This window comes from Heliangelus exortis, chromosome 8 (assembly GCF_036169615.1).
Source record: "Heliangelus exortis chromosome 8, bHelExo1.hap1, whole genome shotgun sequence".
In the NCBI taxonomy this organism is placed as follows: domain Eukaryota; kingdom Metazoa; phylum Chordata; class Aves; order Apodiformes; family Trochilidae; genus Heliangelus; species Heliangelus exortis.
The window spans coordinates 546,347-571,676 of NC_092429.1; the positions used below are offsets into that span (position 1 = coordinate 546,347).

At 47.0% G+C, this 25,330-nt stretch overlaps 1 protein-coding gene and 1 long non-coding RNA gene across 3 annotated transcripts in view; both read left to right on the forward strand.

The window, feature by feature from the left end:
- Positions 1-25,330, forward strand: part of LOC139798795 (uncharacterized) — a 211,944-nt gene that overhangs the window by 12,861 nt on the left and 173,753 nt on the right. The window lies entirely within an intron of this gene.
- Positions 8,145-25,330, forward strand: part of NEGR1 (neuronal growth regulator 1) — a 172,694-nt gene continuing 155,508 nt past the window's right edge. For both annotated transcript variants that reach the window (XM_071749834.1, XM_071749835.1), the window contains exon 1: positions 8,145-8,617. In XM_071749834.1, the coding sequence (XP_071605935.1) occupies positions 8,445-8,617 (173 nt within the window). In that variant the 5' untranslated portion in view covers positions 8,145-8,444. The remainder of the gene's footprint in view (positions 8,618-25,330) is intronic.

The window sequence follows — 25,330 nt, forward strand, 5'->3', positions numbered from 1 at the left end:
TGTTCATTTATTTGAAATCAAGTTTTAATTTCATTTTAGCCAAGCAGTGACTTTGCATTTCAAGATGGAATTCTTGGTGTCTGAAGGAGAGGGGCTCATGTTGCAGCTTTCCTCTCAAGAGGGGCACTAATGGAGAGCCTCTGGTTCCTTAATTCCAGAATATTCATAGGAACTCTCTATCATTTAGACCTCTGTCTTTGTGTCACATGTGATGAAATCAGACAAGACTCAGGTACACAAATACAAACATCTCTGGTGACTAAAGCCTCATTAAAAAAAAAACAACAAAAACAAACCAAAAAACAAACACACAAAACCCCCCAAAGAAACCAAAACACCACCAAAAACCCAAACCAACCCCCACCCCAAATCCCAGAGCAATAAACCCAAAAACCAACAGGATAAAAATGTGCTAAAGCTTAAAGAGGTTTGTGCTTCATGTAAAATGTTTTCTGGTGCTATGGTCAGACATCTTCTTGCTATTTCAGTTTTAAAAAGAGTAATTAAAAAATTCTGTGTAAGGCAAGGCACTTCTAGTTATACCTGAGTCAGTCTTTTAAAGTTGCTCTGATTTTTGATTTTAACTTAGCATTTACAAACGTGCAGAGGAGCCTTTCCCTGGCAGGTGTACAGAGGGGATTTTGGAATAGCTAAGAATTATTACTCTCTTGCTGTTGGAAAGCTGCTCTTCAGACCTTAGCCTCTCAAACAGATTTCCTGACCTACATCACCTTCCCCAGTGGTCTCCCTGTTGCACTGGAACCCAATTTGTTCAGATTGGTTCTTTTGAGGCTGTCTGCATGCAGCAGGTGTTTATTTGTGTGATGCAGGGGAAAGCAGCAGTGTGGGCACTGCCAACGTACACTTTTTTGACAAATTAAGCTTATTTTGTAAGCCTACCATATCCTGGCAGATTGTGGCTCATTTCTTGTGGTTACTTCAATTTATTTGACAGATACAGAATCTTTTTAAAGGGAGGCAGTGTGAACATTGCAAAATGAGCCATGCTGCTTGCTCGAGATGGGAGAGAGGAATCAGGTTTCCTGGTGAGGAGTTGGGGGCTCTGGTCCACTGCTACCTCTCCTCTCTTAGAGAATTCTTTAATATTAAAAGACAATTGGTCTCTGTTAATGTGACCATGAAATTCCATTTCCAGTCTCAACCTTAAGCACGGCCAAATTTTACTTCCTTTTATCTGTTTTATTCCGATGTTTTTGCTAAGGATGCCATAGCCCCATTTTGTTACTGAGCACCATGGGCACAGTTCTGTTTTCATGTGAAAACCCCCTGAGGAGGAGAGGAGGATTTTTCAGGGCCCTGATCAGCTTTTCTGCTGCCTCTCCCCTGCAGCCACTCCTCACAGAGCCTGCAGCTGGGCAAAAGAAATTACAGATGTGCAAATATTTTCCTGCAGAGCCCTTTGGGCTGTGGTCCCAGTGAGTGGTGGGAGTGCTGCAAGGCATTTCTGGGCATCATCACCTGGAGATTTCCACAGTCACTGCCTGGAGATTCCTCGTGTTTTTATCTTACTACCTGGGGAGAACACATGTGATCCACACAGACTTCCAATCTGATACTCTATTAATGAGATTAAATGAGGAGGCTAAATTATACATATAAATCAAATAGAGAAGAGGGTAGGATAACATGAAGTCAGCACATTAATCAGTTTATTGGGTTGGTTTGTTTGATGGGCTGTGTCTTCACAGCTTCCATCCAGGGTGCTGCATTAAAAAAAAAAAAATCCTTCTTTATGTTGTGTGGGGTTTTTTTGGTCTGCTTTTTGGGTTGGTTTTTGTTGCTGTTTTGGTTAATATTTTTTTGTTTGGGTTTGTTTTTTTTTTTTTCAGTAAATAGGTGGTGTCCCCTTACTGCCCTAACCAGGGTGGGGTTGGTTATCCCAGTGTGGGTGGGCGGGTGCTTCCTGCCCTGCCACCAGTACCCAGCAGTGGTGATGCCAGGAAAGGTGTCCTGGCTCTGCTCCTCTCCCTGTCTGGTCCAGGTTAGGAACTCTGCAAGTGAGGGACCCCCATACCATGTAAGTATGGGGGAAAAAAGCCATGGTAAAACACAGATATCTTGTGTAGGAGATGTGATTCAAAATCTGATACTTTGGTAATGATTATGCTGCAGATTTCCTGTCTGAAAAACACCAGAGGAATGACTATGTTGTTGTTTTGGGTTTTTTTCTGAGCTTGAAATACGCTGCATATGTGATCCTTAGGCTCAAAATGGTCTTCTATTAGCAGCAAAGGCATTGAAAAACTGTTTGTGTGCCTGCCTAAAACTAAAAAAGCATTTTGTTTGCAAGCATTACCCACACTATTGAAGTAAGTGTCTTGATTTGTCTGGAGCATGGAGAGCTGTGAATTGCCACACCACAAACTCCAGATTTCCTCCCTCTGCTCCTCTTCCAGACCCAACGGGGAGGATGTTTGCTCAGCACAGAGCAGAACGCACAAGATGTGATTTCTGGGGAGCCAGGATGCTCGTGCCTTGTCACTTTTACCCTGTTTTTATTGAAATGCCTTCCAAGCTCCCTCTTTGCATAGCAACCCCCAGACCAGGGCACCCCAGCAGCGGGGCAGCCCCAGCCCTGGCCACGGCTGCTGCTTCGGGGTCCTGGCTGAGTCCTCGGTCTGAAGCTGCTCAGGGATGGTTTCCAACCATCCTCACCCCTCTGCCTTACCCCGGAGGGGGTGTGCAGGGCAGGGGCTGCCAGCACTGCCCGTGTGTTTGGCACCACTCTGAGGGAGCTGCTGGCACTTGGCAATTATTCCCATCCTACACCATATGGTGGGGAAAATGTTTTCAGTCACCCACATAGGACTGCAGCTTTATTGATAGCAATCCCACATCTTGTCCCACAAAGGGCTGGGGAAGCCAACCCAGATCCCAGAGCCCATCTCAGGAGGGATGGCTTCTGCAGGGGAGCAGCTCCTGTCCCCCTGGATGGGTGTCCCTGATGGATGAGGGGCTGCTGGGTCACCCCTGCTCCTCCTGCAGATCCTAAAGAAGAAATTGTGAGACCCCCACCTCAGGTACTGCAGCCAGCTCTGCTGTCCCCACCACAGAAGGACACAGATCTGTTGGAATGTGTCCAGAGGAGGCCACAGAGATGATCCAGGGGCTGGCTGAGGAGCTGGGATTGTTCAGACTCCGGGGGGACCTTAGAGCTGCCCCCCAACCCCTGAAGGGAGCCTCCAGGGAGGATGGAGAGGGACTTTTCATCAGTGTCCAGAGACAGGACAAGGGGAAATGGATTGAAACTCAAGAAGAGGTTCAGACTGGATCTGAGAAAGGGATTCTTCCTAACAGTAGCAGGGTGGTGAGACTCTGGGCAACCTGTCCCAGTGGCTGTCCCTTCCCTGGAGGTGTCCAAGCCCAGGTTGGATGAGGCTTGGAGCAGCCTGGGCTGGATGAGAGGTGTCCCTGGGCATGGCAGGAGGTTGGAGGAGATGAGCTCTGAGCTCCCTTCCTACCTCAGTCATTCTGAGATTCTTCCACATTTTTTTCTTTTTTTGTGCCTGGGGGAGTGATGGCTCTAAGATGGGACAATTTGTGGCACATGTTCTGGGTGTGGATGGGTGCTGGGGTGGGCTGTCTGGCTGCTGAAGTGACATCCTGAGCACCTGATGTCTGGGAAAGGTGTCACTAGAGCTTTATAAATAGGCACCCAGGGCTCCTCCTGCCAGAATTCTGTATTCTGGGCACTTTCTGGTGTCCCGTGGGGGCTGAGCTTGGTCTGCAGCCTTGTTCTGACAAGTGAAAAACTCCAGTAAGAGGAGGACTCCAATCTATGGACATGGATTCCATTAATTCTGGAGCTCCCTGAGCTGGTGGTGGGTGCCATCTGAGATAGCAGCACACTGGGGCTCTCCCAGGGTTGGAAGCATGGGAAATAACTTCCCAAAGTACTTCCCTGAGCACCTCTGCACACTGCCAGGTAAGGGCCCCTGCAGAAAGTGGGAAGTGCATTTTATGGTGATTTCAGCATTTGCTTTCAATCCTATTAGTGAAAACCCCCACCACAGTGCCGTGGATTCTGAAGTTACCTGTGAAAGAGAGAATTATTTAAAAGGACATTTCTGATGATATCAATACTTTACAAAACCACCATTTCCATTTTTATGTAGAAGAGATTTAAAAGAAAAAAAAATGTAGATGCTGGCAAGGAGATGTACAAAAGACTTTTCATTTGAAAATGTGAAAGTGCTGTGTCTGTGTTTTCAGAGATTCATCCCTTCCTCCACTTATCTTCACCCCTTTTCAAAGGGAATTTTTGGGAATGCATTTTGTGAAGCCTCTTTGCAGTGCAGCTGGTGATCCGGGGGGGTTGGTCTGGATGAGCTCCTTTACACAGCAGCTCTGCAGGAACATCAGAAGTTGCTCTCTGGAAGCTCAAACTGATAAATTATGGGGATGCCTTGGGTTGTTTGCTCACCTTCTGGGCCACTTGAGACACTTTTTAAAGAATGTTGAGCAGTGGCTGGATGTTTCTTGGAAGGGTTTGCACCACAGCATGATAATGATGCATTGTCCTCCTTTGTGGGATTTTTTTGCTTCAGGAGAGAAAGGCAGAGATAGATACCTGGAGAATGTTACCTGGGAGTATCAGCTACCTGACCATTCCAAAGCTAATGAAAACTTTAACTCTTTTTTTCTTCTTGAAATTTTTCAAACTAGTTTTACCTCTGGGAATGCTTCATTCTTGACCTCTCTGTTTCTATCGCTCTCTGCCCATTGTAAAATTGTTTCAAAACTCCAAAGTTTCTGTGAACCTGGGCAAAACATGACTCTGAAAGAGTGCAAGAGCTTTTTTTTTTTTTTTTTTTTTTTTGTTCTCTTGGTCGGGTCCTCCTCACCCCTGCCCCTGGCTTAGGTGGGAAGGGATGCTAAAGCTGATCCAGTTGCAGCCCCTGCCTGGGCAGGAACAGCTCCCACCAGACCAGGCTGCTCGGGTGTAAAATCTTGGAGAGCTGGAGCTGCTCCTTGGGCAAAGCCCAGGGAGAAATGTGCTGGCAGGAGGGGAGGGTTAAACACAGAGGCAGAGGAAGCAAGAAGCCAGGTATGAAGCTTGTCCATTAGTCCGGAATATCTGTGCAAGCTGTTAAACAAATACTTGCAAACAACAAATAAATTCAGGTTTTCTAAACAGCCCTAAGCTGAATCCCAGTGTGGATGCCACGTGTGCTCACCGTGGCCCTGTCTGAGCTGCTCTGGTAGGTGACACATGCTGAAAAATAACCAAGTGCAATTCAGAGCCAAGTGGCAAATGTGGGAGATTTCTGTTCTCCCTCCACAGAAACCATTTTTCTACATGTGTGCACATCTGGTATGAGATTTTTTTTTCCTTTACTTTTTGTTTTTTTCCCCTCCAAGCTCCCCCGACTTGGGAGGAGGTGGGGAAGATTCAGATGAAAGAATTCAGTCTCTGGAGCAACACTGATTGGCATAACTGCTATTGACTCCTGACCTGCTCTTCTTTCCATTGATCTGCAAATAGCATGAAAGCCAGGGATATGAATCTAAAAATGAACAAAACAGAATAAAAAGCTTCATCTTGGCTATTGTTGATTGAAATTTATACGATCTGGTGTGGAATTAATAGAATGTTGTTGAGGAAATGTGTTTTGTCCTTGTTATTCAAAGAGGAGCAAATTATTTGATTGTTGTGGTCAAGTAGGACCAGCAGCATGTGACTCCTTAAAGGTTACAGAGCTCTCCCTACATTAGATCTTGGCTATCACATCTCTCTCTGGGTGATCTGGGTACTTCATGCTCCAGAGCATTCCAAGGCCTTCTCACATGGGACAGATGTGTGCAGTTTCTCCCACACAAAGCTGATTCCCACAGGGTTACATGTCCTCTTCCTCTGGATCCCAACACTACATGTTTGCAAAAGATGTGTCTGCCTTGGGAAGGGATTTCCCCCAAAGCCTAAGAAATGGCAATGCAGAGAATCCTTTTGACACTGCTGTCAGCAGAACTTGCTGAGTGATAGTAAAAATGGTGTCTGAGACCTTCACAGGTGGGACACTTAGAGCTGTTGGTGTGTGATGTTTTGTGGTTCCATGTCTGGAAAGGTCCTGCAGGAGGTTACTGTAGATCTCTGAGTATGGGGTAGTGACAGTGTGAGATGTGGGACAGCTCCACCTGCCAGTAACAAGTCCCTGCCAGGAGAGCATCCAAGGCTTGGAGCTGGAGCCTTTCCTCTTGGCAGCCCATCCCAAGAGGCTGAGGCTGCCTGGGAATACTCCTGACAATGTTTCTGACCCTGGATGTCCAACTTCTGCTTGCAGGAAGCTCCTGCTGTGGTGTTCCCCCTGGGGACACCTGGGTGCTGGCAGGGGTGCCTGGTCTGGCTGGGGACATTCCCAAGTTGTGGCTGTGTCAGCAGCAGCACTGATGGTCAGACCCAGGGCCAGGGTTTCTGAGCCAATCTCTCCCCCTCTCTTCTCTTCTCTTGCCAAGGAAACTCTGCAGTGTTGTGTGGAGGAAGAACTCCCTTCTGGGTGCACTTGTGTTTCTGTAGGCAGATGCAAAGGTCTGGGCTGCAGGAGGGAAGGGTAAAGTTACAGCATTATAGGTTTATCAAAAGTGTGTGACCATTGCAAATATCAGAATTATTAAAGATTTTAGTGTTATTTTTGTTGGGTTTTTTTCACTTGGATCATTTTACTGTTAAATTCTTCTGAGGCCACTCACAAGCAGGAAAAAAAAAAAGGTGCATTGGAGCAATCTGTGCTGTGTGGCAGCTGATGGGAGGGACAGGGACAAAATGAGGGTGTGCCATGCCATGGGCTGGCAGCGTGCAGGGGAACAGGGGCAGAGGGGCAGGGGCCAGATGTGCCTGAACTTCCCATGAGAACTCCCCAAAACTGTCCCCGAGGCCCCAGCAGCCACCCAATGCCTGTTGCACAACCCTGTGGGGTGATGCAACTCTCTGGAGCTGAATCATGGGGAGAGGAGATGTTCCTGGCAGGGACCTGGCCCCATCCGTGGGGAGTGGGGAGCCTGGGGAGTGGGTGGTGAGGGAAACTGAGGCAGCAAACACAGCTCCTCACCCAGAGGCCTTTGGCAGAGGCTGGTGATGTTTTGAGTGTGTGTTTAACATGCAGGAGGAAAAAAAGGCTGCTGGTTCTGAGTGTCTGTAGGGAAATAAGCTGACAGTGGTTTGCTTGTTGTTGGGTTTTGTGTTTTTTCTCTCCTTCCTTTTTTTTTTTCCCTGCTAGTGGTGAGTGCCTGTAGATATCCTGGTAGAATGTTCCCAGACCTGAAGGGGCTCCAGGAAAGCTGGGGAGGGACTTGGGACAAGGGCCTGGAGGAATGGGATGAGGGGGAAGGGTTTCCAGCTGCAAGAGGGGAGATGGAGAGGAGATGGGAGGGAGAAATTCTGTGCTGTGAGGGTGCTGAGCCCCTGGGTGCCCAGGTTGCCCCCAGAAGCTGTGGCTGCCCCATCCCTGGCAGTGCTGAAGGTTGGATGGGGTTGGAGCACTGGTATGTGCCAGACCAGTGTGAGTCTGCTTGGTGTTGGTACCTTGGTGCTGATATCACAGGTACATCAGAAGCTTTTTTTTCAAAGAGCAAGCTTGTTTTTCAGATAACTCAGTGTCTCTTATTTCTCAGAATCTTTTATTTAGGGGGTTTGGAACTGGATGATCTTTAAGGTCCTTTCCAAACCACTCTGTGAACGTCAGGAAGTGGAGCCCCAGTACTGGAGTGGCTGAGCAAATATTGTGGAAGTGCCTGGCTGGCTGCTGTGGCACTCTGAGGCAGCCGTGTGCTGCTTTGGCAGTTTCAGCACCTCCCTGGGGATGCAGGCATCCTCCCTGCAGAGCTTTTCGGGGGCGATTTTCCAGCCCTTTTTACTGCCTTCCAACCGCTCCGGATTCTCATTTGGCCGAAGGGGGGTATAAACATTTATGTCGGAGTGAGGAAAGCCAGTGGTGGCGAGCGGCCGGGGGAGGGCTGTCCCTGCGCTTCCCAGCATCATCCATCCTTCCATCCATCCATCCTTCCGTCCATCCAGCCGGGATACGGAGGGGCGGAGCTGGGGGGGGGGGCAGGGAGGAGGGAGTGAAGGAAGGGAGGAGGGGGTGGGATAAGGGAAGGGAAGGGGGGGGTGGGATGAAGGAGGAAAGGGGGGTGGGAAGCGCATCCCTCTGCCGCCGGGACGGTTGCCAGGGCGACGGCTGCGTGGCAACCGGGCTGGCAGCGGGGTCCCGCCCGCCGCAGCCGCTCCGCCGATCCGCGGCCGCGCAGAGCCGAGCGGGCGCCTTGCCCTTTCCGCGCTAGATGCTGCGGAGGCCGCCCGGGAGCAACCCGCGCTCCGCTCTCTCTCACCCTTTCTTCTTCTTCTCCTTCTCCTCCTCCTCATCACCATCCGGCCGCCCGGACCGGCGGGGGCAGCTCTGCATAGCCCGGGGGAAAGCGGAGCGGAGATGGTACCGCTGGTGCGGAGCGCCGGGGGCTCCCACCAGTGGCTGCCGATTCTTTTCTGCCTCGGCCTTTGCTGGTTCCTTCCAACCGGGAGACTCGCAGCTCCCGGGGGAGAATTCCCCGGGGCGACCGTGGACAACCTGGTGGTGAGGAAGGGGGACACGGCGGTGCTTAGGTAGGATGCTAAAGGGGGTGCCGTGGGGCGGGGGAGTCTGGGGGGGGGGGTTGGGGGCACGGGGAGAAGCCCCCGACAAACCCCCGGCTGCTCTTGGGGATGCTGCAGTGCTCTGGCTGAGTGTGTTGGAAGCGGTTTTCCTGGTTTAGTAAGCCTGGATCTGTTGGGAGAAGTTTGGAAATGGGCTGGGAATGGGCTGCTGGGGGAAACGATGCAGTCTGGGGGCTCCTGACATCAGTTTGGGGGCTCCTGACTCCAGTTTGGGGCTCTGGTGTGAGCATGGCTGGGCTGGAATGCAGCGCTTGGGGATTATGCCCTGTCAGAAGTCTCTGTGTTGGCTGAATATAATTTTGTTCCCTGTATTTCCCAGAAATGTATGTGGCAAGCTAGCTTTGTGCCATCAGGGGATTACATGCTTGCTGCTGTTGCTTCCCCTAAGGAACCTTTGTGGTCCCCATACCTTCTGTCCAGTTCACTGGAGAAAAATCTGTTTACCAGTACTTGTACATGATGCTTAATCTGCTTCACTCCTCCTTTCTGATTCGTGTTCATTAATCCCTGGGTTTGATTTGATATTTCCCAAGTCCCCCGATGCTAACTTTTCATTTGTGCATTGCACTTTCATTTTGATCTTGCTACAGTTCAGAAAAAAATACAATTTCTCATCCTCTGGAACATGATTGCAGTGGCTCGAACCTCCTTGCTTGTGATAAAATCTGATTTACTTGGCAGTGTTTTTAAGCTGTGAAATATCTGGCTGTATTTTTTTGTTGTTGTTGTTGAGGTGTCAGGTCTCCACATTACAAAGTATTTTAGCTGTTTAATGTTTTTTTAATAACGATCCTACAATCGGATGTAAAATACTGTGTTGGATATTTTCAGTGAGAATTTGGACTGGTTTTATAGCGAGTCAGCCTGCTTCTGGTGTAGTAGCTACTGAAAATACAGTAGATGTCTATGTAGGGCAGCTGACAAGTATTTTTCATGTGTACCTCAATTACACTCTGTATTTTGAATTGTACTCAAGTGCTCGGGCTTGCTGTCTGCAGAGCTGGAGAATGAAAGGAAATGTTGAAGAGGCTATTTTATTGGTGCTGCTTGGGATTTTGCTGTTGTAAAGAAGATAACCTGATGATGAGTTCCTGGGCGGTCAAGACAGATACCTGGCCAGTGCTAAATGTTATTAGGACATAAACAAATATGTTTAGAATTACCTTATACAGCACCGTGACATGTGAAACTGGAACACATCCAGCTTTCTAGGCCTGAGATCGTTGTGTGGGACCTGGTACCTGTGCAGCTGGACAGGTTACATAAATAAAATTAAGAGCTCTAAGATTAAAAGCTTACTTCTGTGTGAGGAGGGAGGGTATCTGTTCTGAGGAGATGCTGCCAGAGGGAAGGATGCTGAGTAGATGGTGACAGGAGGTGTGTGACATCTGTCCCTCCATCCCTCCCGCTCTGGGATCAGCTTCTTTCATTTCATATGCCTTTTGTAGGCTTGCTTTCAAATCAGAGTTTATTTTGTTTTCAGCTGGTATTGCGGCTTGAGAGGGGAAACGTGGGCTGGCAGTAGGAAAACACTTTGAAAGGAGCAGGGAGAGGAGGGGCAGAGCTGTTTATCTGGAGTCTCTGGCTCCACGCTGTCACCGCTCCTCCCGACTTCTCCCTCCCTGGCGTGTCCTAACAGCAGTGGATTTCAGTGCACATCGCTGCTGTTGGAACCCTTAGGATTGGAAGCCGGTGATCTCTTTAAATACAAAATCCTGTGAGCTGGATAAAGCCATCTGGGAGTCAGAAAAAGGAGTTTTTCCCCCTAGCTCCGTGGCCGCCTGGCTGTAGCCCTTCCCAGGGCTGTCCCTGTCAGGCTCCGAAGTTGGCTGCTGTTCCCATGGCAAGATGGCCATCAGCTCCCTGCTGCTGGCACATGTTGATTCCCTCCCAGATCCAGGCTGATTCCCTCCCAGCTCCAGGCTTCTCTCCTTCTTGCTGGTTCCCTCCCAGCTCCAGGCTTCTCCCCTTCTTGCTGCACTCCGGCAAGGAGGGATCCAGCAGCGACCTCAGGCAGCCTAAAGCATCTGCATTCCATTTTTTAATAATTCATGCTAGAATATGGGAGTAATTCCCGTGGCTTTGAGTCAGCAGTTTTTTGGCTGCAGGAAGACTGGGGTGATTTGTGTGCTGCAGGCTGGAGTGGAGGTGTCCCCTGGGGTGCTGTGGGACTGCCCTGGGCTGCTGCTCCTCAGGGCTCCCCACGGCTCTGTTCCCCACTGACCCACCTTTTGGGGGCTGCAAACAGTGTGAAGGAACGGGGTCACTGGGGCTGGACTGAGGAGAAACTTTCACTCGCCAGCCTGGGTTTGAGCTGAAACATTAGGGGAAAAAAGTGCATCCCCTGGTTCCACAAAGGGGGTAGCAGACAGAGCCAGCCAAGTGCCAGGCTTGGCTCTCACGTTAAGTTCTCATTGTCTGCACTGAAGATGAGGAACAGAGGCTCCTTTAGCTGCTGAGGCTTTCCAGTAAAAGCCTCTTGGTGTTAACACCAAGTGAAATAAGCACTACAGCTCCCTCATTTTACAACAGTTAATTCCCCTGGCAGGGTGATCAATCACCCAGCACCCAGGGTGTGCAGTGCTCCAGCCCCCCAGCCTGGCACGGGGTGGCCCTGCTCCCAACACCATGCCACTGGTAATTGAAGTTATATGAAACCAGATCAATAATGCAGCTGCTTTGTATGGCAGAATAATTTTGGGCAGCCCCTTATTTTCAGAAGTATAAATCCTGTCCCTGCGTCTTTTCTGCACTCATCCCTGGCAACGAGTTAAGGTTTAATGAGAACACATGAGGAAGGAGGAAGTTCTAAAAGCCTTATTTTATTAAAAGAATAAATTGCTGTGTTGTGAGCTGCTAGAAATACGGAGAAGAGTCTGTATGTTCAGAACTGGATTTCTCCAGTGACCCTTCTGCAGACCTCCTGCAAGGGGAGGGATCACCCCGGGCTTGCAGCACATCTGTAATGCTGACAGCAGAAGTGGCAATTTTGAGAGTAGGAGCATTTTAAGAGCTGTGACAAATGCAGAGCAATTTGCTGGGGGCAGGCAGGGTGACCCTTGGCTGCCCCCTGAGCCCTGCCTGTGCTCCAGGGCACCTCTGCTGTCCCCATCCCGGGGGTGACCTGTCCTCCCCAGCAGGACTGCAGCTCCCAGGCCTTTCTGCTGCCCTGAGCAGGAAAAGAGAATTTCTCTCTGACTTTCTGTGCTGATGCTTATCTAGGTTATGGCTGAGCTGTGCCTGTGGCCCCTGTGGCTTTATATAGGCAATCGAGCAGAGATGTGTCTTAGCACTTCCTACAAACCTCATCCACAGTTTGGAAATCAAACCCCTTAGATATCTGAATGTACCAACGTGTAGGGGAGCAAAATGGCTTTCTCTAGCAGCCAAACTTTATCTCATCTTTTATTTCTCTTAAAACCTTTGGATAATGAAAAGGTTTACCTGGTAGTACTTTTGCATTCATAGAATCACAGTAACTTAAGTTTTAGGGGTTGATGCCTTTTTTTTTTTTTTAAAGCAAAAATTTTTTTACCACTCTGTGATAATAATGTATGAAGTATATGCTCTGCAAAGAATAAAATAATATTAATTTTTCACTACGAAGACTTACACATTGAGTGGGGATCCACTGGAGGTTCCCAAAGGCTGCCAGGGAAGGGCAGGGGCAGTGGAAGCTGTAAAGCAGATAATGGTGTGGGTTGTGAGCACAGGGAGGATGGTGGATCTTGTTCAGCCTGGGAAAACCAGGGGTCAGTACTGGGCCAGCCTTGTTTAACAGGTGGATTGAACCTCATCCACGTGTTTGTTTGTCACCACAGGATCTCTTTTGGCCATCCCTTAGAATCTGAGCTGAGCTCCAGGGCTCACCCCTGCCTCAGACTGGAGGTGGCCACCAAACACTTTGTGTGACCCAGCATGGGCTGGGCTGGGCTGTGTGAGTGGTAAACACTGCCCAGGGGTTGTCTCACTGTTTCTGCTGGTACTAGAAGGTTTGGGCATGTAGCAGACAGCTGATCTGGGCTGAAGTGCCTCTTTTGGTGTTGCATTTAGAGTTACTCAGCATCTTTCCTGTATGCCGGGAGGATTTTCCACCTGGGGAGCAGGAGGAGCAGCTCCTGGCCTCCTGCCTGTCTCCTGGTTTCCTTCTCTGCCAGAGCCACTGCCCCAGACTTGTCCAGAGTGACTTTCCATCCCCGGGGAGGCACAGAGCCTTTGGGCTGTGACACTCTGGGGACACAGGAGCTCTCCAGGCAGTGTGCTGGAGAAATGCTGCTGGTGACCCAGTGCTTCCCCTGGCTCCCTCCAGCTTCCCAGGGATGGCAGTTCTCTCCATCTATTGGAAATTATTTTCCCAGCTGTGTCTTCCTTGATATCTTGGGAATGGGATCTTCCTGTTCTCCTCCACCTCTCCCCTCTGCTCAGTGCTAAAGGTTCAGAGCAAATATGTCCAGATGCAGGGGCTCTGAACTCAGCCTGACATGGGCATGAACTCTGTTTTGGCAGGAGAAATATGGCAGCAGCATCTTAACCCATGTCTCCTGCCTCTCTGGCTTTCCAAACATGCTGATTCTCAGACAGACTTCACCTTTCCCAGTAAAGCACTCAAGTGCTTCTCTGTGAGCACAGGGGAGTGCTGGCCAAATGAGACCTTGCTGGGACTGTTTCCAGTTCCTGCTTCCTCAGACTCCAGGCACTCAATGATACTGCAATATTATGGTCATCCTGGGTTTCATTTAGAGGGGGCTCCTTGCCAGCACTTCTTGAACCATGTGTTCTCTGATCAATGGCCCTGAGGAGCTGCTCTGGGCCTGTGTCTCTTCAGTTTCTGTGTGATGGGGAAGGTCAGGACTGCTCCCACTCCAAAGCTGTTCAGGTCCTCAGAGGCTTGTGGATGCCCAATTAATATTTAAATTGCTGAGGAGGGGCAGTAGTGACTCTTGTGGACTGGGACTTGCTGGATTTGCATTCTCCTAGAAAAGATGCCCTTTATCACCACAAATGTACAGATTTCCTTTGTGATTTTAAAAGGTATCTTTCTTGACTTCCATACTCTTGGTATTCTTGTGCAGTTCAGGATCCTAAATTATTATTTCTGTGTGAAGCTTTGTTCCTGACTTTCTGGGATGCGGCTGTGGTACGTGCAGACCTCCGTGCACACTCCCACGTGAAATTAAGTTGTTTGGGTCAGGCTTTCACGCCCCGAACCCCTGCCAATTATTTAACCTGCACATTATGGATCTTGCCTGTTGTCTGTGTGGTAATAATAAATAAATTCAGAGTAAATTAAAATAATTTATCATTTTAAACGATCGTGAGTGTTTCAGATGTTATGCACAGGAACTAACAAAACCAGTGATCAGTAAGGAATGAAAAACAGGATTTGTTCCAAAGGGCTGTTCTGTGGAGGAGAAAAAAAAAAACAAAAAAACCCCAGCAGCGACTTAAATTACTTTTCTTGTTGTCATCTTGCATCAGAGCTGAATGCAGCCGAGATCCCAGAAAAGAGCCCAGGCTGAGCTGAGTGGTGGCACTGGCTGCCACCTCCTCTCCTGGCAGAAATCTGAACCAAGGCTGGGCTGGGAAAGGAAAATCTGTGCTGCAGAGGAGCAGGGAGTCAGTCCAGGGATGTGCCAGCTCTCTCTGGGACCTGCAGGAGGGATGGAGGGATGAGAGATGCTGTGGAGACCCTGGTGGGCTGGGCAGGCTCAGCAGCACTCAGCCCTTGCTCCTTCTCCCTGGCATGGCTTTGAGCAGTGCCACCTGCCCACCCTGCAGTGCTTTAACATCAAGGGACATCCTTTCCCAGGACCCTCTCTTCTGGTGAGGGCAGGAGGAAGCCCAAGGGATGCCTGGCAGCCTCCCTGCCACCCCTCTGCACGCCCAGCTCGGGCAGGGGCCTGGCAAGAAATGGCTTTTTGTCAGAAGTAGAGGAATCCAAGGCAGCAGCTGGGTGAAAGCCAGGGGTGGTCAGTCCAGCTGGCCCCAGCCCTGGGTGTATTCAGTGTGATTGTGCAGGCAGCACTGCAGGGATGCAGCAGGTTAATGGCTCCTGTCCCTCTGCAGGGCTGGGGTACCAGGGCTGCCAGCTCCTCTGCCTTGCTTCAGCTTCCACCCAGAGCCACCTGCACAGAGAAGGCTGAAAGGGAAACTTTATCTTGCTCTGTGTGTGCTGTTCCTCCTCACCAGCAACACGGGGAGAAATGTTGGTGAAATACCCCCCAGGTGGGGCAGTGCTGGGTGCTGGCAGGCATGCAGAGTCCTCTCCAGCCACGGCTCTCCTTGAGCAGGGGTGATCAGCACAAAACCCACCTACTTTATATCTATTAAATGTTTCTATCTATATCTGGGCAACACCTTCCAGTGCCTGAAGGGGCTCCAGGAAAGCTGGGGAGGGACTTTGGACAAGGGCCTGGAGGGATGGGATGAGGGGGAAGGGTTTCCAGCTGCAAGAGGGGAGATGGAGAGGAGATGGGAGGGAGAAATTCTGTGCTGTGAGGGTGCTGAGCCCCTGGGTGCCCAGGTTGCCCCCAGAAGCTGTGGCAGTGGATGTCTGCAGCAGCTCTGGTTTTGTGCAGAGTCTCACTGGTTATTGCCAGCAGACACGTGGTGACTCCCACAGGAGAATGAACACACCAGTGAGTTCAGCCCAAGCTTTGATTTTCATACCTTCAAACCTGCTAAAAAGTATAAGATGAAGTAGCACATGCTCTGGTTTATAGCAGCAGAACAGTCAGTCTATTTTAAAAGATCTTTCCCTTGGCAACAGCACACAATCTGGTGGTCAGACAGCCAAACAGCTATCATTAGTCATGCATAATTAAAACAAAGGGAGAATCCAACTGTTAGCACTAACAGTTTTGTCTTTGAAAAAATCTCATTAGCATACAATCCTTCCTGCAGAAATTCCAGTAATTTTACTCATGCAGATGTCAGTGTCAATGAAGGAAATTCTATATATTTATCTATAGATGGTGTATTTTTGTCTGTAGTTATGTAAATACCCAGGATGACAATAAGTGTCCAGTCTGGAGTTGTGTCTGTGCTAAGCCTGCTAAATTTACACACTGCGATTCTGTCAAAAGTAGGCAGAGACCTTATTCCCTCTACAAAACATGGGCATACATAATTTACTGTACAGTTGTATGCCTTTGATATTTCACTGGATTCATGTTAAAAATGTTTTTAAGCAGACTGTAATTCACCAGCACAGAGCAGCACTGGAGGATGAAGTTCTCCCTTTCCAACCACCTGATTTTTACCTGGGGCAGGTGTTTGTTTCTCTTAAATTCCTTTTGGGCCAGCCAAGGAAGAAAAGAAGGCTTTGAAAGCCCCCTCCCATTTGTTAGTGGCTGGAGAGGGGAACATCCCTAAACCAGAGGGCTGGAGGTGTGCTGGAGCTTTGCTGCCATCACAGCCTGAGAGCCCCTAATGCAGCAGGAGTGACAGGGAGGAAACGTGATGGGAGAAGGGAAGAGGAAGTTTCAGATGGAGTTCTGGGTGATTTATTGTGGTTTAGGTGTGTGTGATTACATAACAGTAAATAGCATTTCCACTCCAGCTTGTCCCAGTGAGACAGAGCTGGGCTCCTGCAGCAGGTCCTGTCCTGGCCCAGCCCAATGAGCCCTGGCTGGTACCCAGGAGCCTGCACAGGGCAGTGGGAATCTGGGGGCTCTCTGCATTGATTTTGCTACATTTCTAAATATGTGGTGGAAAATGGGTCTCCATCCCTCACAGCTATCAGCTTAGAGGAGAACCACTGTATTTTCTTCAGCACAGTAGTTGATTTTTTTACTAATACAGGCACGTATATGTATTTTTTATAGACTGTGCTGGGTTTGTATGTATATTAAAGCTGTTCATTTTGTGTAGAAGCTGTAGAAAACCATGGGATTAGCAGAGGGTCCTTCTTCCAGCCCCCTGGCCCCCTCTGGAATGGGCTACCCTTCCTGTGGTAGCCTAGCTGGCTGGGGGATGCTGGGGAGATGCTGGGTGAGAGCAGGGAAGTGGTGCAGAAGAATTGTTCTGTGCTGCTGTGGAACAAAGAATTCACTGGAGTAAATGAAGCTGTAGTTTTCTAGGCCATTTTCCCCAGTTTTCTTATTCTGCTTGGCTGTGCTGGTTGCCCCAAACTTTCTCTTCCACTTGTCCTTTCTCCCTGTTGCAGCATGATGGTCCATGTCCCAGGACACTCTGTGTGGAGGAAAGAAGTTTGTTGGGTTTGAGTGTACTTAAAGATCTGAGCAGTCCAGCACATCCCTTGTGTGAAAGCTCCAATAATTTTGTTCAGCAGGTTTTAATAAGCTACCAGCACAAATGCTGAAATGTCTATGGAGAGGTTTTGCTTCCAGTTTGCTGGCTCTGGGGTTTAATAACACTGAGGGAAGTTTACAGGCACATATTAGAGCCCTTCCTCCATTCAGGGCCTGGAGCACAGGAACCAGCTCTGCAGTTTTTGGTGTTTTAATTCAGGGAAGTTTCCTTGTAGTGGTTATCAGAGAGAATTTTGAAGGGGGGATGTAACTGACCACATGGAGCTTGCCTGGGTTTTGTGCCTGGTGCTCCCCATGTTGATGTTCAACTTGACACGGGGGCTCCAGGAGTCACCTCGGCTCGCAGCAAATTGTGGTGTCCCTTCATTTGAAATCAGAGCTGGAAATTTGTGAGGGGAAGATGAAAACGTTCAGTACCACAGGCAGGGCTTTTGGTGAGTGGCAGTCTGGGCACAGACACATCTCATGTTTGTGACACAGTTCAACATAAAGGGTATGTTGTTATTACTGATGTAGCTGGGGCTCAGCTGAGATGCTCAGTGCCTCGTGTTGCAAGGGGGGGTCAGGGGTGGGTGCTGAGCTGAGCTTACAGAGCTGGAGTTTAACCAAAGATAAAGGTTTAATTGGTTTGGTTTTTAATATTCTAAAAGTTGTATTGACTCATCTTTGTGTCATTACTCAGATGCTGCTTGTGTCAGCATTTCCAGTGAAATGCCTATTAAGTGAAGGTAAACTTAAGGAGCAGGTGCCTTGAGGCTTTACCAGACGTTTAGAGAGACAAAATGCTGTTAGCTTAAAAATAACAGTAATGGGGAAATGGTCCTGAGAGAGGATGGACAGTGTCAGCACACTGTGAAATAAATTGCAGCTGGGGTTGTCCCTGGTTTTGAATTCTCAGTCTTTGGGAGACTGACTGCAAGTCTCAGTGAAATCCCCAAATAATTTGGTATCCTGAGCTGAGGCAATAATGAGTTTCCAAAGGCAGCAAGAAGAATGGATGTCTTGGCAAAAATAAATAGATAAACAAAAGTGTTGTCTTCTGTGTTTGTCCACTGTGTCAGAGGATCGGAAAGGCTCAGGGCTTTTCTGCAAGAGAAATGAACCCAGCTTTTTTTTGTGTGGTTCTGAGTAGGTGTCTCCATCTCATCTAACAGCAATTATTTCAGTTATTTTGTTCATACCCATCATAATACAGCAGGTTTTAATGAGGGGGTTGGACCAGATGAACAAAATTAGTTTAAAAATGAGCACAACTGTGTATGAAGGCCTCAGAAAAGAGACATATTATTAAATTGAGTTACTCAAGGATTTGTGCTGATGAAGCACTGAGTTAGCTCAGTTGTGTTCTTTCCTAGGAGGGATGGAAAGTCTCCCATCAGTAGGAGTTCAAAGTGCAGCAGTTTTGCAGGTAGTGTTGCTCACAGAATGAAATAATGCATGATACCCCAATAATGAAAACATCCTTGCGTAATCCTCATGCTAAATATTTTGTTTATAAATCTATGGTGGTATAATATTTACAAAATTATAGGTTAATTCATTAAAAGTACCTGTGCTTTTATCTCGATGTGTTATGTCATAATTATCCTCAACTTATCATGGGAATTAAATCAGTAAAATGGCAAAATCATCAAAATCCTTTACTTTTAAGTGTGTTTCACTGCCTAGCTGCTGCCTCGGGTCTCCTGGATGCAAGTTAAATGGTATTGCAGCACTCCAGGCATGCCTGGTGTGATTGGGCTCCCCAGGCCACCTCTAATCATGCTCCCACTTCATCAGTGTAATTCTCTTATATTTCTTGTTCAAGTCAGTTATTAAGTAAATCTAAAATTAATTATTAAAATGTCATTGAAATGTTAATATAAACAGTGAGAAAAAAAAAAAAAAAGACTGAGTTGAAGTTTTTCTTTCATGTACTAAGGGTCTCTCATATGGCAGTTGTTTTTTTGATGTGTAAATAGATTTTTAGGTGCTGTGGGCAGTGGCTGTGGGAAGCCACTGTGACCTTCAGAATCTTTTAAGTGTGGCAAAACCCCACCTGAAAGGCAGCTTGCATATCTGTGCTGTAGGGATGGGTATTGCAGTCCTCTTCACAAGGCAACCCCCAACACACACCATTCAGGCTACTTGAATTCTTCTGATTTTATTTTTTTTTTTTTCCAAGACATTCTAGGGTGTCAATGTGCCCAGTGGGACGAGGACCACAGTGTCCCTGTCCAGGTAATCCTGGAAAACTCCTCAGGAGATGCTGGGGTGTGGAATTCCATCCTGCCCCATCTCTGGCTGCCCCTTGGGGCTGTTCCTGGAGAAAGAGCCCTGGAGCTGGGAATTTCCCTGGAAATGAGGAGATCAGTGCCCTGTGCCTGCCCAGGGCATCACCCCATGTCCAGATAAAAGTCAGGGGGTGGATGGTGGGGCAGGAGCAGTCAGCAGCTCAGGTGCAGAGCCCTGGGCAGGACAGGACAGGACAGGAGGCTGGCTGATGAGTAAATATGTTATGAAAGTGGCCTAATTATGACAAGCAGTTTTCCCCTTGGCTGGAACAATTGGACCAGAAAATTGTACTTGACTTTTCATTCTGAGACTATTAAGTAGCAGAGGAAAAAAGAACAAAATATATCTTTTGTCACAGCTACTTTTTTTTTTTTTTTTTTTTTTTTTTTTTTTTTTTTTTTTAAGAGCAGCTTGCACGAGGCTGGAAATTAGTTTAAAATTAATTTAGTTAATTGTATTTGATTTATGAATTTTTCTTTTTTTTACCTTCTTTCTGTTACATTTCTGGTAGTATGCAGGTGTATGTGCTCAGGATAAAATACATCTTGCAAATTTTTTTTTATATCCAGCTGCTGCTTGCCCTTGCCAGAGGATTATCAAACCAGCCCCACGCAGGGCCAGGCTGGTTCCTACCCATCACAGCATTTGGGTTGGATTTTTTTCTCTCCATTTTTCATGTATTATACCCAAATATCTGATCGGGAATTCGTTTGTTTTTTTTTTTCCTGTCCCTAACACACTTGTGATTCATTCCTGTATTGATTTTGTCAGTGGGGAATGGATTTAAAATGGATCCTGGTTTTGGAGGCGTAAAGAGCACTTTTGGTGCTACTCATCTTATTGAGTGCAGGAGTTTTGTGTAAATATTTCAAATTAACATTCATTCTTTGATAAATACCAATAAGGCTCAAGTGTGGCTGTGTGGTTGCTGTGCAGGATGCTGTGCAGGTTGCTGGGGCTGGGCTGCTGCCTCTACCAGGGCACTTCTACCCCCTACATGTTATTTCTTTCTGTCCCCAGCAGCATTTCACTTCCTCACTTTTCCCTCTCTGCCTTTCCTAGAGCCAGTGTTTGCTGCAATGAAGAGATTGATGCCCAGGGAACACATTATTCTGTTCATGAGAACAGTAATAACTCTTAGCATTGCATATCTATTTGCCACTCAATTCTTGAAACATCACAGTTCCAACAAACCGTGCTGATTCCTGCTTTTTCTTAATATATATTTGCTAGGTAAAGTGAGGAATTACAGAGAAGATTTCATACAACAAAATTTATTTTTTATTCAGATATACTACTTCTGGAACGAGTGCCCTGAAAAGCAGACTTTTTGATATTTTAGCCCCATCCAAATGCATTTTCTTTTCCCGAAGGCACCCAAGTGAAGGATCAGAGGGAATCTTGAAGTGTTCATGAGAACCCTGGTTGTGCAGAAGGGTGTGAGGTGGCACAGGGGCTGGTCCAGCACCTGCATCCCTGTCAGCTGAGGCTTTGGAGCTCCCAGAAGAGCCAAGCCCCAGGTTCTTTCTGAGTGGGGGAAAGTTGTTTGTGGGATCCCAGTGGTGTTTTGCTGCCAGGCCCATGGGCAGCAGAGCTCTCAGCATGTTACAGAGAGCAGGAGAGGGAACCCACTCCCTCCCTAAGGTAAAGGTGTGTGATAACTGGAATTTTGGAATGCAATCCTTGCAGCTGTGTGTGTGTGGAATAAGCTGAGGTTGTTAACACTCTCTGCAAGCCTTTCATGCTCTCAGATGGAAGGTAAAGCACTGTAGTAGTACAAAGTGATATTATTTTTATGGTAGCAAATGATGTGCAGTATTATTTCCTGTTGATCAAAGTGTCTGTGACCTGGAATGCAGCTGCTCTGCAAATGTTTGCTGCTTTGGAGAGGACTTGGCACATAATTCCTCAGTTAGCAGCAGCTCCATTACAGCATCCAAAGCACATCTGCTATCAAAAAATGTGAATGCAGGAGATCAATAGGAATATGTTCAGAGGGGAGAGCAAAGGCTTCCTTTTCCAGGGGAGGAATCCTTGGCTCCAGGTGCTGCTGTTCCTGCTGCATCCATCCCTGGGGGGCGGCAGGATCAGGGCTGTGGCTCCTTACCTGGAGGGGCTCCTGGCATTGCCAGCCCTGGCCTGAAGTTGCCTCATCAGGCAGTAATCAGGAGCATCTCCTAATTAACAGAGGCCATAGGAATAGGTGCTGCCTCCATAGGGCTGTTCCAGTCCTTAAAGGCAGCCTGGGGTCACTGCTGTCTGCACCAGGGATTTGTGGGGATTTTCCCTCCTGAAACCTTTATTCCCTGCAGAAAGGGATGTTTGGGATGTTCCCTGCGTGCCTCTTCCCTCTGCAGCCATACGCCTCTATAATTTTGTTTGGCTGCTTTTTGGGAGAGTTTATTTTGTTTTTTGATTTGGGTTTTTTGTTGGTTTGTGGTGGTTTGGGTTTTGTTTTTTTTTTTTGGCAGTGGTTTATAACATTGCAGATTAAGAGTGATTTTCTGAAAATATTTACTGTCACTGACCCCCTGGCCCCAGCAGACTGATCTGCAGTTTTCCTGCCAAGCAAAGCTTTATGATAATGTAATTACAAACTGGGTACTGGGGGAGCTGTACTTCTTAGCATTCATCTCTCTAACAAAAAGTAGATAGTTCCTGTAATGGTTCCAAAAACATTGTCACTACCAAAGAAGTTCTTTTAATAGTACTTAGTGAGTGAAGCTGCTAATTTGCATGACAGCTTGATTAAACGTAACCTGGTTCCACACTTAATTTATTTTGGAACTGTCCAACATTTTCATTCCATCCCATTAATTTTAAATTAGTTGACTAGCTTGATTAGATTATTTAGTTAAAAAAAAAAAAAAAAAAAAAAGTAATTTTATTATCTTCGCTTGTGTAAGTTCACATCCATACCATAAAGTCATCTGAAGTGGTTATAAATAACAAAACTGTTTGCAGCAGCTTAAAGCCTTGCTGGAGCTGTTAGTGGGATGCAGGATGAAATGAAGAATTAGGTCTATTAATGATCTCCAACTTCAGCAGAAGCTGGGCTGCAAATTTGGCTCCATATCACAATATGTATTTCAGATAACCACATATATCCCTGACTATGTGGTTTCTGGGAAAAATGAACCCGAAAAGGCAATCTTTAAATGCACATTTTACAGAGCCTCAAGTGGGCTCCGTTTGCAAGAGAAAAAGTGTTGCTTGGCTGTGGGGCTGGGCTGGGATTGCCTGGGAGGGTGCCAGGAAGGGATGTGTTGAGCAGGTAATGGCACTGACACCAGCTGGGCTCTTGCTGGTGCTCAAAAAGGAGAAAAAGAGGAACAGAGGCAGTGAGGACACAGCCTGGTGTCAGTGTCCCCTGGCTGGCATCTGGCACCCACTGCTGGGAGGGTCCTGGTGGTCCCTGCACTGCAGGTGGTGAGGGGTGGTTGGGTTTGTACCCAGTCCTGCAGAACAGGGTCCTGCCAACAGCTTTTAAAATTTATTTCTACATTAATTTAATTAGCTTATCTTGCCAGAGCAAGGCTTGTATAAAAAAAAAAAAAAAAAAAAAAAAAAAAAAAAAAGTGAAAATTTTGCATTTCTTGAAGGCAGGAAGGAGTTTTAGATGGGGAAAGCACACTGGGTATGTCGAGTACTGGTGTTGGCTTTGGTTTTTCTCTGTGCATGGTAATTTTCCCTCAGAAGCAGTAAAAGTAATAACAAAATATAGACACCAGATGTGCTGTGAAATGTGATTGATATTCGTGGTAATGTGTTATATGAAATATTTGATCAGGGTGGGTTCACCTTGCTTCACTGCTGGAGATTAATTACATTTCCTAGCTGAGGACCCTGACCTGCTGCTTTAGCTTCTCTGAGAAGAAAAAAAGAGCAGGAAAAGCAGAGGGTGATCCAGCCCCTGAAATCTGGTTATCAGTGTCTTGTGATGGGTGGGATGGTCTGGGTCACTGCACTGAAATAACTTGTAGCCCAAGAAAGTATTTATTAATTTATGGCCTCTGCTATTGTTGGTCTAAACAACATGAACTAATCCTAGACCCATAAAACCACTTTGGAGAAAATTATATCCTCTGGGGTGATGTATGGCAGACACACAAAATCTCAGCTGCACTGAATATTATCTGGACAAGTCACTCAGAGCATTTGATGGCAGCTGAACATGCAGGGGTTTCACCAGAGCACAGGCAGCTTTCATGTTTCTCGTGTGCCATCCTCCACTGGGACATTTTTCAGACCCCTGAAAATCAGATGTGATTTTTCAGTCATTTTTTTTTTTTTTCAGACATTCTCTTGGTATCCTGCTTTAGTTTCTTCTGGTTGCAGCTTCTCCAGCTCACCAGGGATAATGTATGAGTGTGAACATTTGGGTTATCAGGTATAATAACCAGCCATGGAAATTAATGTCATTAATTTGTCCCCTGCCCTGGGTGTGACAGTGACAAAGCCAGCTCACTGCCTGGGCTGGGTAGAGGAGCACTCCAGAGCTCTTCATCCCCAGCTTAACTGTGACCTTTGCCACTATGGACTGGAAAATAAGGCAGAGAGGAGAATGTTTTACATTTGAATGAGAGGACCAGGATGTGACACTAAAGATACTTCTAAAAGATAATTTATGTCCTAAATCGCTTCCACTTTTGAGTCTGAATCGTAGCTGCATGTGAAAACACACCCACACCTCATCAGGGAAATACTATGGGTGTGCTGGTAAAAAGTTGTTGGCGATAGATGTGGGTAAGGGGAAGAAGGAATTCAGCATTAACGAGGGCCGAATCCATCTTGTGATGTAATTTACAATTTCCAAATTTATGAATATATGCATGAATGGCTGAAAATAGGCTCTGCTGTTGAAAGTCACACCACATTTCATCAGAAAGCTATTTTTCCTGATGTCTATAATAAGGTTTCACATTTGATCTTTATGTAATGATTACTGGAGCATTTTAACATTCTATTATTGTGTAAATAAATGTAAGTATGGAAATATTTTTCTCACACTTGATGAGGCAAGTTCCGTGTTTTGTGTCTGAAAGCAGAAGATGTCACTTAACCCCGGTGGTGTTCACGTCTGTGGAGCTGTAGCAGGGGGTCAGATTTAATGGAATCATGAAGTGGTTCTGGAGGCAGATGTTGGTCACTGTCTGTGAAGCTGAGCCAGCAGGTCTGGGTGCTCTGCCCATGGGGATGCTTGGGGAGAAGGTCACCAGTCCACAAGTGGTGTTCCATATGAGAAACAATCTGAAGTGCTGTGCTGGGAAATCCAATAGACTGAAGTGTTAACAAAGCCAGTTCACAATAATTCCTGGTGAGTTCTTTCGTGAGGAAGGAACTATTTCAAATCTACTACAAGCTCTTGGGAGTTGCTGGAAGGCTGGGTGCAGTCAGCACTGCCCAGTGCTGCTGATGGACTCGGCTCTGCAGAACCCTTCTTGAGAAACAAACCAAAAACACAAGACAAGCTGAAATATCAGTAAGGTGTGCTAAGTAAGAGTCTGTAAGATCTGAATAGTTAACAGAGAAAAGCCACTGGTGTGGATGCCAAACCAGGTGTGAGTGGGAAGGGTGTTTCTGTGGGACTGCAGCACGGAGCAGCGGGTGCAGATCTGCCTGGGGTTTGTGGGAATAGTGTGAAGTTTGATCTAGAATTATTGGTAAAATTTGAAAATAATAGTGATGAGTGAAATAGGAAATAATGAAGAGGAAAGCTGCTGAAAGGAACATCTCAATAAGCTGGATCCAGTCTAAAGATTGAGTTTACATTGGGTCCAAATGTGACCCTGCAGCAAAAATCACTCTAAGGATCCAGAGGTGTGTGCAGTGTTTGGGATACAAATGTTGAGACAGGTAGGAAAGTGTGATGTATGGTTCTGGGCATGTTTTCTCAGAGATGCTGAAGTAACAGAAAGATGGCAGAAGAGAGAAAAAAATGTTATACAGGAAAGCAAAAATATTTCCATGGAGAGGATTAAAGGACTCGGGCTAATTAGTTTAGCAGAATGGAAATAGGCAACCTTGTTGTGTAAAAAATGTTTTTGTGTCAGAAGACTCAGAAAATTCAGTCTTGGCAAAAAAAATAAAAAAAACCCAAACCCAAAACATAATG